Source organism: Anas platyrhynchos, chromosome 14, assembly GCF_047663525.1.
Source record: "Anas platyrhynchos isolate ZD024472 breed Pekin duck chromosome 14, IASCAAS_PekinDuck_T2T, whole genome shotgun sequence".
Lineage (NCBI taxonomy): Eukaryota > Metazoa > Chordata > Aves > Anseriformes > Anatidae > Anas > Anas platyrhynchos.
In genome coordinates this window covers 9,803,555-9,819,941 of record NC_092600.1, presented here as the reverse complement: position 1 = coordinate 9,819,941, position 16,387 = coordinate 9,803,555, and the positions used below count along the sequence as shown (strand labels likewise).

The 16,387-nt window shown below is 68.0% G+C and overlaps 3 protein-coding genes across 14 annotated transcripts; 2 read left to right on the top strand and 1 right to left on the bottom strand.

Annotated features, from left to right (window-relative positions):
- Positions 1–145: 145 nt before the first annotated feature.
- On the bottom strand, positions 146–12,027 carry LOC101798466 (ADP-ribosylation factor-like protein 3). 10 transcript variants are annotated; one of them, XM_038186578.2, is made up of 7 exons: positions 11,888–12,026; positions 2,087–2,182; positions 1,602–1,790; positions 1,403–1,519; positions 1,262–1,312; positions 393–578; positions 146–305 (listed from the first exon to the last, which is right to left on the bottom strand). In XM_038186578.2, the coding sequence occupies exons 1-7, from the start codon at positions 11,960–11,962 to the stop codon at positions 258–260; spliced, it is 762 nt and encodes a 253-aa protein (XP_038042506.2). In that variant the 5' UTR covers positions 11,963–12,026; the 3' UTR covers positions 146–257. The 10 variants fall into 10 exon arrangements, with proteins under 10 accessions (XP_038042506.2, XP_038042507.2, XP_038042509.2 ...); XM_038186579.2 differs by having other exon boundaries at positions 1,602–1,772; XM_038186581.2 differs by having other exon boundaries at positions 1,602–1,745.
- Positions 3,784–10,470, top strand: RGS14 (regulator of G protein signaling 14). 2 transcript variants are annotated; one of them, XM_072023512.1, is made up of 16 exons: positions 3,784–3,873; positions 3,910–3,989; positions 5,248–5,269; positions 6,254–6,408; positions 6,500–6,592; positions 6,818–6,961; positions 7,052–7,201; positions 7,338–7,458; positions 7,569–7,693; positions 7,762–7,959; positions 8,045–8,121; positions 8,224–8,350; positions 8,557–8,638; positions 8,839–8,897; positions 9,055–9,169; positions 9,372–10,470. In XM_072023512.1, exons 2-16 carry the CDS (start codon positions 3,945–3,947, stop codon positions 9,608–9,610), a joined length of 1,752 nt encoding a protein of 583 aa, XP_071879613.1. In that variant the 5' UTR covers positions 3,784–3,873; positions 3,910–3,944; the 3' UTR covers positions 9,611–10,470. The 2 variants fall into 2 exon arrangements, with proteins under 2 accessions (XP_071879613.1, XP_027324319.3); XM_027468518.3 differs by lacking the exon at positions 3,784–3,873 and having other exon boundaries at positions 3,930–3,989.
- Positions 12,028–12,158: 131 nt separating the features above from the next.
- SLC34A1 (solute carrier family 34 member 1) lies at positions 12,159–16,363 on the top strand. Of its 2 annotated transcripts, XM_038186571.2 has the most exons (13): positions 12,159–12,300; positions 12,608–12,724; positions 12,874–13,056; positions 13,240–13,368; positions 13,442–13,585; positions 13,689–13,800; positions 13,886–14,081; positions 14,228–14,323; positions 14,460–14,559; positions 14,711–14,878; positions 15,261–15,377; positions 15,512–15,636; positions 15,715–16,363. In XM_038186571.2, exons 2-13 carry the CDS (start codon positions 12,622–12,624, stop codon positions 16,267–16,269), a joined length of 2,028 nt encoding a protein of 675 aa, XP_038042499.1. In that variant the 5' UTR covers positions 12,159–12,300; positions 12,608–12,621; the 3' UTR covers positions 16,270–16,363. The 2 variants fall into 2 exon arrangements, with proteins under 2 accessions (XP_038042499.1, XP_038042500.1); XM_038186572.2 differs by lacking the exon at positions 12,159–12,300 and having other exon boundaries at positions 13,290–13,368.
- The last annotated feature ends 24 nt before the right edge of the window (positions 16,364–16,387 follow it).

The window sequence follows — 16,387 nt, the reverse complement described above, 5'->3', positions numbered from 1 at the left end:
GCAGGAACGGAGGGGTTCGGCTGCATCTTTATCTGGGGTGTGCAGAGTGACGTGGGCAGACAAGCAGTGAAAGACTAGGTGAAAAAACCCATGTGAGAAACCCATGTGAAAAACCCATGAAAAAAGGTGAAAAACCCGTCTGAGCAAGAGTTTGAGGCTCAGGGCCCAGTCAAGCCTTTGGGTGGAGTGTGGGGACCAGGGCAGTTGGCCATGGCTTAGGGACCCGCAGCTCAGTCCAGTCTGGCACTTCCCAGCTCTCACTTCTTCCTGCTCATGATCTGGCTGGAAATCCAGTTCATCCCATCCTGGAAGGAAGAGAGACGTGAGCACGTCCCCAGAGCACGGCAGGCCCTTAGGTCCTCTCCCACCCCGCAGTGCCCTCGCCTCTCTACCTGCACTCCTTCCCCGGACAGGGCTGAGCAGGCCTGGATCTGCCATTCCCGGTCCCGGTAGGTGTGGAGGCTCAGCCCTTCGGCGATTTCGGCCGCAGGTGCTGCCGTCACCAGGTCCTGCTTGTTGGCAAACACCAGCAGCGGGACTCCCGTGAGAGACTCATCCTCGGTGAGCTCGGCCAGCTCCTGCCAAGAGATAACCCTGTCCCAGGAGCACTGCCCCTCAGCAGGCTGGGGCAGCTCGCTCCCAAAACCCAAATCCAAAGATGCCGTGAGGTCTCCGTATCCCAAAAGGCAGATGTGCAGCCCTGAAGCTACATCTGCCCCGCAGAGAATCTGGAGCCGCTCTCAGCATCACCTGGGGGATAAACACAACCGGCACCGAGCGCACCTTGGGCAAAGGGCAGCGGCAGGAGGCTGCTGTCAGCCCCGGCTGTCTGGCGCACCCACGCCTCCGTTCCAGGCGGCGTTTGGTGTCAGCACAGCCTTGACTGGCACTGGGAGTCTCACCTTCGGTTTTACTTTCCAGGTTTTGTAATTCTGAGTTCACTACTCGAGCTTCAAGGAGGAAAGCTTTGCTTTGTCGTATGGCTCCCCTGGCGCTGGGAGGATTCCCACGAGAGGCAGTCACCCACCCCCACGTTGGGCACTCCTGGGGCATCACCCCCAGCTCCAGTAAAATGGGGAGAGCTGGCTGGGGCAGAGCTGCGTGCCCTTCCTGTGCACCTATGGGGACAGCTTGGCCCAGGGGACAGCCCGTAGCAGTCACAGGGAACATCCTCACTCCCCGCTTCAGCCTCCAGCAGCTGGCAGTGCCACGTCTGAACCCCCAACCCCACCACCCCCCCTTAATCCATCCCCCCTCATACCTGCCCTGTCTCCTCAAAGCGCTTCTGGTCTGCGCTGTCAATGACATAAATCTGCCGGGGGGGACAAAAGGGACAGTGGGCAGCCTCTCCTTGCCTCTGCCTGCTGCAGGGGCTCCGCTGCGGCAGGGCTCCGGCACTCACCAGCAGGTCGGTGCTGCCCAGGTACTTCCTCCAGTAGGGGCGGACGGAGCGCTGCCCCCCGATGTCCCAGACGTTCAGCTTGAAGCCGTGCGAGTGGACGCTCTTGATGTTGAACCCCTGCGTGGGGAACCAAACCCCGGCGTCACCCAGGGACCTGCCTCGCGTGGTCCTGCCTCGCCTGGTCCGCAGCAGCCCCTACCTGGGTGGGGGTGATGGTGGTGACCTCCTCGGACGCCAGGCGTTTCAGCAGCGTGGTCTTGCCCGCGTTGTCCAGCCCCAGCAGGACGATGCGGAGCTCCTGCCCTGGGGAGCCCTGCAGGCTCTGGATGACGGAGAGCAGCCCCTGGGGGCGCGGGGGGCTGGGGGAGCCCTGCGGGGTGCCGGGTCGCTGCAGAGCACCCTCGTTTCGGTGGGGGGATCTGGGTGCTCTGTTGGTCATTTTCCCCGTGTCTACAGCCCGAGTGAGCTCCAGGACTTAGTCCCGAGGTGCCCAAGCTTGGGGTTACCCCACCTCAGATAAACCCAGCCTGTCCCCCACCCCTGGGTGGGCTGTCCCTGTCCCCTGGGAGCCTGGCCAGCTCCCGGCAGGCTGAGGGCCGAGTCCTGGCCCGGCTCTGCCAGCCGGGAGCTGGTGCCAGCGCAGCCGCCCTGGGGCAGGCGGGGTGTAGCCAGACCCCCCCTCACCTTCTGCACCTCGCCCATGGTCTGGGAGCAGCTGCAGCCCGCGGCACGGCTCAGGGGATGCCGGGGGCATCTGCGTGACTGGCACGCTCCCCATCCCTGGGGGAGGAAGAGGATTACGGGCTCCAGAATTAGCTGCTGTTTCTCCATTTACCCACAGCATTGAATAATGCCCTCGGCAAATCCCCCAGCCAGCTGTCACCCAGTCGTCACCTCCCCCTGCTCCCTACCCCCAGGATAAACCGGGGGGCACCGAGGATAAACCGGGGGGCACCGAGCTTCTCCTCTCCCCACGGCACCAGTGCAGCAGGAGGATGCGGTACCTGGGCATCGTGGGCACGATGCTCTGGCAGAGCATGGCCAAGGGACACGGAGTGGCACAGCCAGGGCACGGCTGTCCCCAGGAGAGGCCCTGCGGCCCCAGCCGGGATGGAGGAGGCAGGCAGAGCCTCTCGGCCTGTGGAGCTGGCCCAGAAAGGGCCGATGCCTCCTCCGGCACATCCCGGTCCCCACATTCCACTCGCATCAGCAGGATGAGGTGACACCAGCAGCCACAACCCATCCCCTCGGCCCTGTGGCGCCAGACGGCGCCGAGCAGAGCTCAGCAGGGACGAGCGCCAGCCCAGAGCCCAAAGCCCTGCTGGAGTCACCGGCACAGGGATGCCACGGGCAGGGGACGGGGATGGAAGGAGGGCAGCAGGACTGCACCCCTCACCCCAGGCACATCCTGTGGGGCCAGAATCCCGCTCCCTGCATCCCAGTCCCTGCATCCCAGAGCGTGGCAGGAGGCAACGCCGGGGCACGGCTGGCCAAAGCCACCCCGGGCCACGTCAGCTTCTCCCATCCGAGGGAAACCACCGGGCTGCTGGCAGCCAGCAGGGGACAGGGTGCGGAGGGGCACAGGCACCGCTGTCCCCAGCAGCCCACCCTAACCCCATGGGGCAGGGGTCTCACCCAGTCGCCATTTGGGATAAAAACACGAAAATACGTGAATCCAGCGGTGCATTCGCTCTCGCTGCGGCTCGGTCCCCGGCTCAGGTTTCCTCGCAGAGGTTACCCTTTGCGGGGAGGGCCCGTGAGTCACGCACCCGGGGTGAGACATTTTTATTTATAACTCCCGTCACGGAGCCAAGGCAAACAACGGGACGGCGAGAGGCGCGAGCGGCCTCGGCCTCGCCGCTGTGTGCGTGCTGCTGGCGTTAACGCTTCGGCTGTCCCCACACCGGCACCAGCTGCCCGGGGGCTCACCCCACACCTTGCACCCCAAACACCCACATCCCCGTGAGCGCAGTGCTCGTGCTTCACCCAGTTCCTCCTATCTCCCACCAAACCCTACAAAACCCTACAAAACCTGCCCAAAATCTCCTCCCGGTTGCCAGCAGGCACCGAACCGTGGCCACGGCTCCGTGCTGAGCGTGGCTCGCCCCCAGCACCCCCGGTACCGGCGGCTCCCCACGGGGCACGGGGGCACCCCCAGAACCAGGAGCCGGTGCCCGGTGCCCTGCGGGGGAACCCGGGGCGGGCAGCGGGAGGGCGGCGGCGCCCGGTGCCGTTCCCGGAGCCATCCCCGGAGCCGGTCCCGGTGGCGGTGGCGGTCCCGTTCCCGGTGGCGGCGTCGGGAGGGCGGCTCCGCTCCCCCCTCGGCTGCGGTCTGGGTTCCCATAGCGACATTTCCTGTGGCAGCCGAAAGCGGCAGTGCCGGCGGTGCCGGGGGTGCCGGGAGGGCCGGGCCGGCCGCGCCGCGCCACCGGGCGGGGATGCTGCGGGGCACCGGGCCGAGCCGGTAACCCGCCGGGACCGGCACCGGCACCGGCACCGGGACCGCCACCGGGACCGGCACCGGCACCGGGCCGTGCCAGGGATGCAGGGCAAGGGCAAGCTGCTGCTGGTCCACAACGGGCGCATGGTGAGCGCCACCGGGAACCGGGAGCGCACCGGGAGGAGTTGATGGGGTACCGGGGGTGGGCGCGGGGATGGGGATGGGGATGGGGCAGGAGGGGGGTGTGGGGGTGGGGGTGTGGGGATGGGGGTGTGGGGATGGGGAGAGGATGCGCTGCTGGGGTGGGGGGGTGGAGATGTGTGGGGTTGGGTGAGCGGGGATGGGTGTGTGGGGCTGGGGAGTGTGGGGCTGGGGGGTTTGGGGATGGGGAATTTAGGGCTGGAGGGGTTGGGGGTGGGGAGTGTGGGGCTGAGGGGTTTGGGTTGGAGAGTTTGGTGCTGGGGAGTTTGGGGCTGGGGAGTTTGCGGATGGGGGGTTTGGGGATGGGGTTTTGGGGATGGGGGTTTTGGGGATGGGGGGTTTAGGGATAGGAAGTTTGGGGATGGGGAGTTTGCGGTTGGTAACTGTGGTGCTGGGGAGTTTGGGGTTGAGCGGTGTAGGGCTGGGCGGTTTAGGGCTGGGGAGTTTGGGGTGTGTACCAGGGATGGATGGAGATGGGGAAGAGCAAGGATGGGGCGAGGTGGGGCTGTGGGGCCGGAGATGGACGAATGGGGCTGGGAGGTGTGGGGCTGCCACGGGGGGCACGGCAGGGGTCTGGGGGTGGGCTACCAGGGGGCAAGGGGCGTGTTATGGGGCTGGGGTAGGAGGTAGCAGGGCCAGGGTGCGTGGGGCTGGGCTGGGGGCTGCAGGGCGGGCTGGGGTGCGTGGGGCTGGGGGGACACCAGCCAGTGAGGCCCAGGGCACGGCTCCAGGGTGGCTCAGGGGGGCGGTGGGCGGCCGGCACACCCCGTGCGGGCTCTGCTCGTCTCCCTGGGGTGCCACGTCCCCAAGGGAGGTGCCCGGGGCAGCCCAAGGGATGCTGCGGGACCTGGAGGTGCCGTCTCCTGGGTGCTGGCTCTCCAGTAGCCCCAGGCCCCGAGGCAGCGAGCAGTTTGCCTGCTTGGGGCTGTGGTTCTCCTTCCTTCCCTCCCCTCCTCCCCTCCTCTTCCTGTGCCGGGGAGGCTGCTTCTCTCCTCCCCGGGTAGCTGCGGGGTTGTGGCCGATAGCATCTGCCCTTTCCCCATCGCTGAGCCCAGACGCACACCGGTGGGAGAAAGGCTGCGTGCCGTGCTGGGGGGGAGCCCCACGGCCTGCCCCCACACCATGGGGCAGCAGCCCCAAATTATATGGGGTGGTGTTTGCCAGCTGCTCGCCCTCCCTCACACCTCTCCTCTCCACCCCACAGGGCCCGGCCGTGTCGGATGGAGGTAAGGCTGCTCCTCACATCCTCACCCGGGGAGGGGGAAGCCCCGCTGGGCCCGGCCCCCCCTGCTCGGATGGGGCTCTGGGTGCTGGTTTGGGGCACACAGAGCCCGGTCGCTGTGGGGGGAGGCTGTCTGTTTGCCAAGTCATGCCTGGCCTCGGGCAGAACAAGAAGGGCAGGGAGCCTGGCACAGCAGCGAGCTGCCTCCTCTGCTGGGGGGGGGCGCTGGGATGCTGCCCCCCTCCTGCTGGCTCTATCAGGAGACCCCTCCTGTGCGCCCCGAGCTCCTCTGGCCCCTGGTCCCCATTGTCACCAGTCAGACCCGAGCAGGAGCTGGCTGGCCATGGGGACTTCCCTCTTTTAGGAGGAGGGCTGTGTTTGAATGCACTCATCTCTGTTCCCCTCAGCTTCCTTTAGGGCCAGGGCTGACCATATCTGTGCCCACAGCAGCCAAGGCCAGAGGAGCGGAGAAGGGAAATCGAGGCACAGCGCGGTCGCGGTGCCAGAGGAGCCCCCCACCCACCCTCCCCGCCAGCCTGCCCCTCGTCTCCCTGCCCTTCTGCTTCCCCTCCCCGCTGGGCGCCTTCCCCACGCGCTGCTTTGTTCCCCTGGGAGATGAGTCACACGTGGAGTGACGGTGACAGCCCCGGGAGGGAGCGCTGTCACCGGGAGGGATTGCTGTCACGCCGGAAGGTGTCGGCTGTGCCACCACGGCACTGTGCCACCACGGTGCTGTGCCACCATGGCACTGTGCCACCACGGCGCTCGTCTGCTGGCGATGCCACGACGCACGGAGCAGCAGCTCAGCTCCTCGTGCTCCCACCCCGACACCTCGCAGGCTCAGGGCAGCCCATACGGGGCAGATGAATCTGGGGCAGGCACCGGGGGCTGTGGGCACCTCGGGGCTGAATTAGCCCTGGCCACGCGTGCCCCCAAGCAGGGTGGCCACGATGCTCAGCAACAGGACCTGAGCCTTTTTCTCTCCCAGAATTAAACGCCTCCAGGGCCCGGGGCAGCAACCACAGCGTGAACAGCCTGCCGGCCCCACAGACCACCTGCGGCTCCGCGCACGGCTCCGTGGCCAGCTGGGCAGAGTCCTTCGAGACGCTGCTGCAGGACCGCGTGGCTGTCACCTACTTCACCGTGAGTGCCGCAGCCCAGACCCTGCTCCCCGCACCATCCCTGCAGCCGTCCTGGCCTCGAGCATCCCTCACGCAGCTCTCTGGCCCCCCAGGAGTTCCTCAAGAAGGAGTTCAGCGCCGAGAACGTCTACTTCTGGCAGGCATGCGAGCGCTTCCAGCAGATCCCAGCCACCGACACGCAGCAGGTACCGGCCCCGCAGCTGAGGCTGCAAATCCCTGGCAGGGGAGGTTGGGTCTCTTCTGGTCAGGACAAGGGTATGGAGCAGTGCGTTGTGCCCAGAGCTCGGTGCTGAATGTGGGGCTGATGCCGGTCCTCCAGCTGCGAGGTGGCCCTGGTGGGGACCTGGCCCAGTGCTCGGGGGCTCGGAGGGGAGGGGGCTCCTGGCCCCATCCTGACCCCCCTCTCCCAGCTGGCACAGGAGGCACGGCGGATCTACGACGAGTTCCTCTCCAGCCACTCGGTGAGTCCCGTCAACATCGACAGGCAGGCTTGGATCGGGGAGGACATGCTGGCCACCCCCTCCCCGGACATGTTCCGCCTCCAGCAGCTCCAGGTGAGACAATCTCCCCCCCCCAGCCCCACTCCAGAGCCCCCCAGGGAGCCATGGGCTGGGGCGCTGAGCGGGCACCTCCTCCCCTCGCAGATCTTTAACCTGATGAAGTTCGACAGCTACACGCGCTTCGTGAAGTCCCCCCTCTACCAAGCCTGCCTGAGGGCCGAGAGCCAGGGGCAGCCCCTGCCGGACCTGCGGCCCCACTCCCGCAGCAGCAGCCCCCCCCCAGACCTCAGCAAGGTGAGCGGGATGCAAAGGGGGGACACGATCCCATCCTGGGGCCGGGCACCGTCCCCACCGTGTCACAAGCCTGGCTGCGGGCTGAGGACAGAGACGTGGCGGGGGACAGAGGCTGAGCTTCCTCTCCCTGCCCCAGAAGTCGAAGCTGAAGCTGGGGAAGTCGCTGCCTCTCGGCGTGGAGACGGCCGGCAGCGGGGCCACCCGCAGCCCTCGCCGCTCCTTCCGCAAGGGCGAGCGACGGGAGCCCTCCTGGGCAGGTAGGCACCATGCGGGGCAGCGGGGACCGTCCCCATCCCCACGCCATCCCCGTCCCCACGCCGTCCCCATCCCCACGCCATTCCCATCCACGGGTGTCCGCTTGTCCTAGACGGGGGAGAAGGCGGTGGAAGCGCCGTGCTGTGGCGAGAGTCTCAGGGCTCCCTCAACTCCTCCGCCAGCCTGGACCTGGGTTTTCTCTCCTCGGCCGGCACGGCTGCCAGCCCCTGGACGGAGGTGAGTCCTCGCCGCACCGGCCCCGCGCTGCCACTGGCCCTGCTGACGGCACCTCTCCCATCCCACAGGGCCATCGCAAGAGCCTGGGGGGCAGCGAGGCCGAGGCCAAGCCCACCAAGTACTGCTGCGTCTACCTGCCCGACGGCACGGCCTCGCTGGCCGCCGTGCGGCCCGGCCTCTCCATCCGCGACATGCTGGCTGGGATATGCGAGAAGCGAGGCTTCAGCCTCCCCGACATCAAGGTGTACCTGGTGGGCAACGAGCAGGTACGGGGCAAGGGGGGGCTCCGGGCAGCAGGGATGGCGAAGCGGGGATGTTACCAGGAGCCTGCTGATGTGTCGGCTCTTGCAGAAAGCGTTGGTGCTGGACCAGGAGTGCTGCGTGCTGGCGGACCAGGAGGTGAAGCTGGAGAACAGGATCAGCTTTGAGTGAGTGCCGTTTTGGGGATGAATGCCTTCCAGGCCACATCGCCCGCCCCAACCTCCCTGCAGAGCCGCTGACGCCTCTCATGTCATCTTCCTTCCCCGCAGCCTGGAGATCTCCTCCCTCAGCAAGACCATCCGCATCACGGCCAAGTCCACCAAGCGCATCCGGGAAGCGCTGCAGCCCGTGCTGGGCAAATACGGCGTCAACGTGGAGCTGGCGCTGCTGCGCCGGGTGAGGGCGGCCACAGGGCTGGGCTGGGGGGTCCGGGGGGGTCTCAGCGATCCATGCTGAGCTGGGCAGCACCGGGTGGGCGCGCTGGGTGCCGGGCAGACCCCAAACTGGCGGGGCTGTGGCTGGCGAGCTGTGACGTTGGTGCCATGGGCACCCTTGCCACGCGCCGTGTCACAGCAGTGTGATTTTGGGGTTCCTCGTTGCAGCAAGGTGAGTCGGCAGCGCTGGACCTAGAGAAGCTGGTCAGCACGGTGGCTGCGCAGAAACTCGTCCTGGAAACGCCAGCAGGTAACGCCTGGGGACAGCCGTGTCCCCAACCGAGCCATGTCACTCCCCAGAGCTGTGCCAGCACCCTGAGCTGTGTCCCTGGCCCATCCTGCTCACGGGGCCGGGCTGCTTTCTGCTGGCCACGGCTCCTGCTCCCTGCGTGGGCTCTGTCCCGTCACCAGCCAGGCGCAAAGTTTTGATCCTCACCCCGCACCTTGCAGACATGAGAGTGACAGAGAGCGCCGAGGCTGCGGCCGCCCCCTCCCCACTGCGCAGCGAGGTGAGTCCCGGCTCTGCCCTGGTCAGGAGGGGAGATGCCCCGGGCTGTGGGGGTGCCGTGGGGAAGGGGTGCCCGCTGCAGGGGCAGGAGCAGGCTGCTGTGGGGTGGGGGAGCGCTGCCTCCCTGCCCCCATGCTGAGCTGGGCTGCTCATCACAGGAGGGAAGCCCAACGGGAGCAGAGGCCGACGCGCCGTGGGGGCTGCCCTCCTCCTCCTGCAGGCCCCGGTCCTCGGCTGCCACCAACCTGAACCGCCGCACCTACGACTTGGAAGGTGAGAGCTGGCGCACCCCAAACCCACGGGATTGGGGCAAAACATGGCAGTGAGGGGAGCAGGGTCCATGCAGCATGAGGTCCCGTGGGCGCGGGGTCCCGTGGAGAGGCTACGGGTGCTGCTTTTGGGGTCACATCGGGCCAAGGCTTTTAGGAGCGGGTGGCGGTGCCGGGCTGAGGTGCGTGTCCTACTTTTCCCCCAGGGCTGGTGGAGCTGCTGAACCGTGCCCAGAGCTGCCGGGCCAACGACCAGCGGGGGCTGCTCTCCAAGGAGGACCTGGTGCTGCCTGACTTCCTCCAGCTGCCGGGGCAGGACGGCAGCGCCTGCGGGGGCTCCGAGCAGCCCAGCGCCTCTCACCCGGGATCCCAGGGGAGCAACCACCCCGGCCCCACCAAGGAGCCCGCGCCGGCTCAGCCCGCGGTCGAGCAGGAGCCCCGGTGAGCCCTGCCCCACGCCCGCACCCAGCGCCTGGCGCCGCCGACACTGCCCGGACCGCAGATTCGTCCACGTCCCGTCCCAAACTCGTGTCGTGTTGCTGTGAGTGGTCGAGCAGCTGCCGTGCCCCTCGGTGGGGCCACATCCCGGTGCACATCCAGGGAGTCCTGTACATAGTTTGAGCCCCCCCGCTGCAAAGCACTCGGCAGAGTCCCGCGCACGCCTGGCACTGCCCTGCCCGGTGCTTCTGCCTCCCCTGCCTGGGGCAGGGCTGCCTCGGGGTGAATCCTGCTTGCGCCAGGCTGGCACAGCCCCACGGGAAGCAGCCTGCCAGCCGAAGGGCGTGTGGGATGGAGAGGATGTGGGTGGATGGGGTGGCAGGGCGGGGCAGCCCTAAGCCCCTGTGCCATGGGCAGGCAGGGACGGGAGAGCGGGTGGGGATGGATCTAGCCCCATCCCAGCAGTGGGTTCCCATGGCAAGACCCTACATGATGGGGGCTGCAGAAATGGCCCCCTGCCCTGTTCCTGCTGGGGCAGTGAGCTCTCAGCCTTTGGGGCCAGGCTTGCCCTGTGCTGGAGGCGCCGGAGCAGCGCAGCACCTCTGGGTGCTGAGCATCTCAGCCTGCCCTGGGTGCTGCCGGGTGCCCGGCGTGCCCGCGTGGCCAGACCTGGCTGCGCCCTGGGCCACCGCTCGGTCCCCACTGCCCGGCCAGAGGCAGAGGGGTGGCTCAGGGCAGCCTCCTGGGGGGGAGCACAGCCCCCCGGCCGGCCCCCAGGGCTGGCACAGAGCCCTCGTGTGTCTCCGTGGTGCTGCTCGGTCCTGTCCGTGGTGTGAAACCGGGGGAAATAAAGAGCATTGCCTGGAAGCACTTCTCTCGCCTTCCTTCCTGCCCCGCCGGGGAGCCAGGCTGCGCCCGGGGTGGCTCCGGGGGTGGCCAAGGGATGCTTCTGGTGGCATCACCTCCCTGCGCCCCAACTACCCCACAAAGCCCCTCGGGGCCAGCCCCCACACCCCTGCTGGTGGCCGTACAGCCCCCAGCTGTGCCGCCCTGCCCGCGGGAAGGGGCAGCACCAGCAGCCCCATTTCTCAGCCCCGCCGGTGGTGTAGGGCACACCGCAGGACTGGTAGGACTTCAGCCCCGAGCCTGTCAATGAGTGACAGCCCGGGCTGCCAGGGCCTCGCGGGTTAATGATTGTGGGGGCAACCAGGCAGCGGCCACCGCAGCCCCCAGGGACAGGGCACACGCGGCCACCGGCCGGCTTGGGGGCTGTGGGGTGGTCCCAGGCTGCACCCCATGGTTGGAGGGACCCCACGGCCCTTTTATCCCAGAGGCCAGGCAGTGGCTGCTCCTGGGGGTGTAACCTGGCAAGGGGCAGGGGGTACCAGGCTGGCTTAGCCATGGACTGTCCCCAGGCACCGCCAGCACCCTGGGTACCTGCGGGGTCTCCCCTCGTGTCTGTAAAACCTTCATGCCTGGCTTTTTTGGGGTACAGAGCTGACAAATTACTCTGTGAGCCACGGCCTAGAGGCACGTCCTCATCCCACTAATCCCAGCACACGGATGGCACTGCCCCCTCTGGATCTTGCGTGGCACAAGGCACTGGGGACGAAGCGCTGCCCCCCAGCTGGGTGCCCTGCTGCGCCCACACACCCCGGCAGGACCGGGGTACCCTCGTCCTGCATCACACTTGTCCCTCGGTCCCCGCAGCGCCCAGGGAGCAGCGTGTGCTGCCAGGCTGACCCAGGCCAGGGTCACGCAGTGCTCCACGCCCCGGTGGGCACGGCTTGAGGCACAACGACGCGCTCGTGGGCACCAGCAGGGCCCAGCAGTGCTGGCTCCTGGCGTCCACCTCCCAGCCACGGCAGAACGGCGGTGGCACAGCCGCGTGGCCCCTCCGCACCCCTCCTGACACCCGCAGCCACCGCAGGGACCTTTGGCCCCAGCTCTCCCCTCGGCTGCCGTGGGCACGAGCTGGCCGGGCACCTCGTGGGTGGATGGAAACTTGGCCGGAGGTGCGCACACGGGGTAATGATAAACGGCAGCGGGGCGGCGGTGACGATAACGTTGGCACCGCTCCCTGCCCTGCACCGCACACGCCGAGCAGCAGCGGTCCCTGCAGCTCTGTGCCACCATCGTTGGTGACATGGGGACCACCAGGGTGCCTGTAGGACCCTGCCACGATGCTGGTGCGACCGCTGCCACCGCTCACAGCCAGGACAGCAGGGCCGGGACCCTGGTGGGTGATGCTTGGGTGGCTGCGAGGATGCGCGCATGGCCTCACCTCCAGCAGCGACACCTCCTCCTCGTCCTCATCTTCCTCCTCCTTCTCCTCCTCTCCACACAGTGCTGAGGCCATATCAGTGGCCACCCCACAGGATCAGGGCTCCGGCACAGCCCCAGGCAGGCGAGGTGGGATGCGTGGGGTGTCCTGGGGGCACCGGACACCGGGGGCGCGTGCCCCATCCCGCCCCAGGCCGCGGCTGACGTGGGCTGTCACGGGGTTACCCATTAACTGCAGGAATTTCTGGGGAGGAGGTGAGTGGCGAGCAGAGGCGAGGGGCAACGCTGGGCTCCTTAGACTTTGCTCTTGGCGTGCATATAAAGGGCCCGGTGCCCTGCGGGCCACTCTGCCAGAGGGACGCGTGGATGTGGCATGAGGACATGGCACTGCCCTGACCGCTCGGCCAGCCCCAGGTGAGCAGGGTCCCGGGGCAAAACTGGCTGCTGGTGGCCCCAGTGGGACAGGACCAACTTTTGGTGGCCCCAGTGGGACAGGATCGGCTGCTGGTGGCCCCAGTAGGGCAGGACCCAGCTGTTCCCAGCTCCCTGCCCCGTGCCCACCAGCTGACCCCATCCCGTGCGCTGCTTCCCTGCGGGAGCCCCGGGGGTGACACAGTGGCAGCTGGTGGCTGAGGTCACCAGGGGGATGGTGCTCCTTGGTGGTGCCACCACCCACGGCTGCCTGCGGTGACTGCGGTGACGCGTGGCCTCTTGTGCTCAGACCCACCCAGAGCGATGCTGCCCTACCGGAGGGAGAGCCCGGCCATGCCCCGCTGCCCGGTGCGGGGAGGAAGGGTGGTGCACGGGCCCCAATTCGCCTACTGCCCCAGCCCCCCAGGTAGGTCCCTCAGCCTTCCTCCTCCTCCTCCTCCTCCTCCTCCTCCTCCTCACCCTGCAGAGCTCAGCTCCGCTTCCACGTGCCAGGCAGGGTCCCTGCCTGGCACCCTGCAGGGACGGGGCCATAACGTGGGTGCCACCTCTCCCCAGCTCTGCACAGGCTGCCGGGTGCCCACGCCTGTCCCTTCGCCGTGAGCACGGTGACTTGCCCTGACCATGGCTTCCTGTGCCCCGGCTCCCCGGGGAGGCTGGTGGAGGGCATGGAGCGCTACGAGCTGGACGCGCTGCCCTGGCAGGGGCCCCGGCTGGGCTTGGAGGAGCTGCAGAAGCCAGGTGAGGTCCCCGCAGCGCCCCGGCACGGAGCACCCCAACCAGAGCACCCGGCGTGGAAGATGCTCGGCACCCCAGGGTGCCGTGGGCAGAGCAGAGGGAGGCGGAGGGGACCTGGGGACCGGTGGCACGGCCGGGCACGGGGACGCGCGGCCGGCGTTTAACACTCTCTCTTGTCTTGCGCAGAGCTGGGGTGCTGGGCGAGGGTCCAGTCCATCTGTGTCTCCCTTCTCAAGGTGCCCCTGATGTTCGGCTTCCTGTACCTCTTCGTCTGCTCGCTGGACGTGCTCAGCTCTGCCTTCCAGCTGGCCGGAGGTACGGCCACGGGGGCAGCGGGCGGCCGGCGGCACCGCTGCTCCGGCACCCTGCCGCTCGCGCTCTCTCACAGGCAAGGTGGCCGGGGACATCTTCAAGGACAACGCCATCCTCTCCAACCCCGTGGCCGGGCTCGTGGTGGGCATCCTGGTGACCGTGCTGGTGCAGAGCTCCTCCACCTCCACCTCCATCATCGTCAGCATGGTCTCCTCGGGGCGTGAGTGCGCTCCCCGGGAGCCGAGGCTGGGGGACACGGGGTGGCTGGAGGGGGGCCACCCCGAGCTGGGACACGTGGGGCCAGCGGGTGTCTCTGTCCCCAGTGCTGGAAGTGCGCTCTGCCATTCCCATCATCATGGGCTCCAACATCGGCACCTCCGTCACCAACACCATCGTGGCCCTCATGCAGGCCGGTGACCGCAGCGAGTTCAAACGGTGAGCGCTGCTCGGGGCAGGGGGGGGATCTGGGGGGGGGGGCTCGGGGCTGCTCCCCTGCCCACACGTGGGCTCTTCCACGCAGGGCTTTCGCCGGCGCCACGGTGCACGACTGCTTCAACTGGCTGTCCGTGCTGGTGCTGCTGCCGCTGGAGGTGGTGAGCGGGTACCTGCACCGCGTCACCCGCCTGGTGGTGGCCACCTTCAACATCCGCAGCGGGAAGGACGCCCCCGACCTGCTGAAGATCATCACGGAGCCCTTCACCAAGCTCATCATCCAGGTCTCCGCGGGCCGCCCGTGCTGTCCCCAGGGGTGGTGTCCTTAAAGCTGCTGTCCCTTTGGCGGCGTCCCCATCACGGCGAAGATGTCCCCCCAGGCTGGGCGTGCTGCCAGCCCCCAACCGCCCTCTCCGCCGTGTTGTTGCAGCTGGACAAGTCGGTGATCACGGGCATCGCCACGGGAGACGAGAGCCTGCGCAACCGCAGCCTCATCCGCGTGTGGTGTGACCCCGCGCCCCCCCAGGTGAGGGGTCCCTGACCTTGCCATGGGGCTGGGAAGGGTTGGAGAGCTGGGAGGGTGCGCGATGGCCCCCCTAAAACCACCCCAAGGAGTGGGGTGGGCCCTGTGGAGACATCCACAGCCTGATCTCACCCTGCAGACAGCTGCTGGGGGGCTTGGGGTCCCCCCAAACTGCACATCCCCCGGCCACTGCAGCGGTAGCGGCATGGAGAGCATCCACAACATCACCAGGCAGAAGTGTGAGTGGGGCTGGGGTCAGGACGTGTGGCAGGGCTGGGAGATGCTGGGCTGGGGGTTTTGGGGCTGGGGGAGACATGTGTGCGGTGGGGAGAGGTCCGTGAGCGGGGCCGGGCTGGCCCCAGGCCCTCGCCCAGCCGTGCTGTGGGGCAGGCGAGCACCTCTTCACGGACACGCCGCTGCCGGACCTGGCCGTGGGGCTGGTGCTGCTGGCCGGGTCCCTCGTCGTGCTCTGCACCTGCCTCATCCTCCTGGTCAAACTGCTCAACTCCCTGCTCAAGGGGCAGGTGGCCAAAGCCATCCAGAAGGTCATCAACACTGGTGAGTGGGACGGGGACCACCGTGGGATGAGTGGGATGGGGCCCTGGCTGCTCCAGCCTTCCCTGCACGCCCCCGGCCACCCCCAGACCCAGCCCTGGCTGCCCCTAACCCCCAGCCCTGCCTGGCCCCCGTGTCCCCTGACCCCATCCCTACCTGCTCCCTGCTCTGCTTATGGCTGTCACATCCTCCTGGTGCCCACGTCCCCCTTCCCCATCCACCCTAGCCACCAGCCTCCTGCCCGCCCCAAGCCTGGCCCTATATGCAGCAGCTGGCCCTATATGCAGCAGCTGGCCCCCCAGCTCCCTCCCCAGCACCCTGTAGGAGCTCCGGGCTGCTCCCAGCTGATGTTCCCCTCTCTGTGTCCGTGCCTGTGCCACGGCAGACCTCCCGCACCCGTTCAGCTGGCTCACCGGCTACTTTGCCATGGTGGTGGGCGCTGGGATGACCTTTGTCGTGCAGAGCAGCTCTGTCTTCACCTCGGCCATCACACCTCTCATCGGTGAGTCCCAGCCCAGCCTGGTTCCCTGCCACCCGCCGGTCCCCACGGATGCTGGGGTCCTCGGATTTGTGCCCCCAAGGGAGAGCACGGGGTGCTGGCAGGCAATGCAACGGCACGGGGTGCCCGTCCCACAGGCTTGGGGGTGATCAGCATTGAGCGTGCCTACCCGCTGACCCTCGGCTCCAACATCGGCACCACCACCACCGCCATCCTGGCCGCCCTGGCCAGCCCGGGGGACAAACTGGCCAGCTCCTTCCAGGTACGGGCAGCCGGGTGCCACGGGGGGAAGCCCACACACCCCCGTGTGCCCGGGCTAACGAGGCAGCCGTCCCCGCAGATCGCCCTGTGCCACTTCTTCTTTAACATCTCCGGCATCCTGCTGTGGTACCCGCTGCCCTTCACCCGCCTGCCCATCCGCATGGCCAAGGCGCTGGGCGAGCGCACGGCCAAGTACCGCTGGTTCGCCGTGCTCTACCTCATCGTCTGCTTCCTCCTGCTGCCCTCCCTCATCTTCGGCATCTCCATGGCGGGCTGGCGGGTGCTGGTGGGGGTGGGCGCCCCTTTCCTCGGCCTCCTCTTCTTCGTGGGCCTGGTGAACGCCCTGCAGGCGCGCAGCCCCGGCCGCCTGCCCAAGTGGCTGCAGACCTGGGATTTCCTCCCGGCCTGGATGCACTCGCTGCAGCCCCTCGACAACCTCATCACGCGCGCCGCGCTGTGCTGCACCGACCGCTGCCGCAGCCCCGAGGGCTGGGACGAGCGCGAGGGCGCTGCCCGCGACAAGGCCAGGCTGGGGCTGGACAACCCCGCGCTCTCCTACCCCGAGGAGATGCCGGGTGCCGCGGTCCGGGTGGGTTCCCCACGCCTGACCCCACATGGTGCCACCCGGCTCTAGGTGGTACCCGGTGCGCAGCCCCTGTTCTGGTTTGCAGCGTCCCCGTTCTGCTGGTGACTAATAAAGGCTGAGCACCCAGGGGTGTGAGATTTCAGCTCCTGCCCCTACAAGTCCTGCT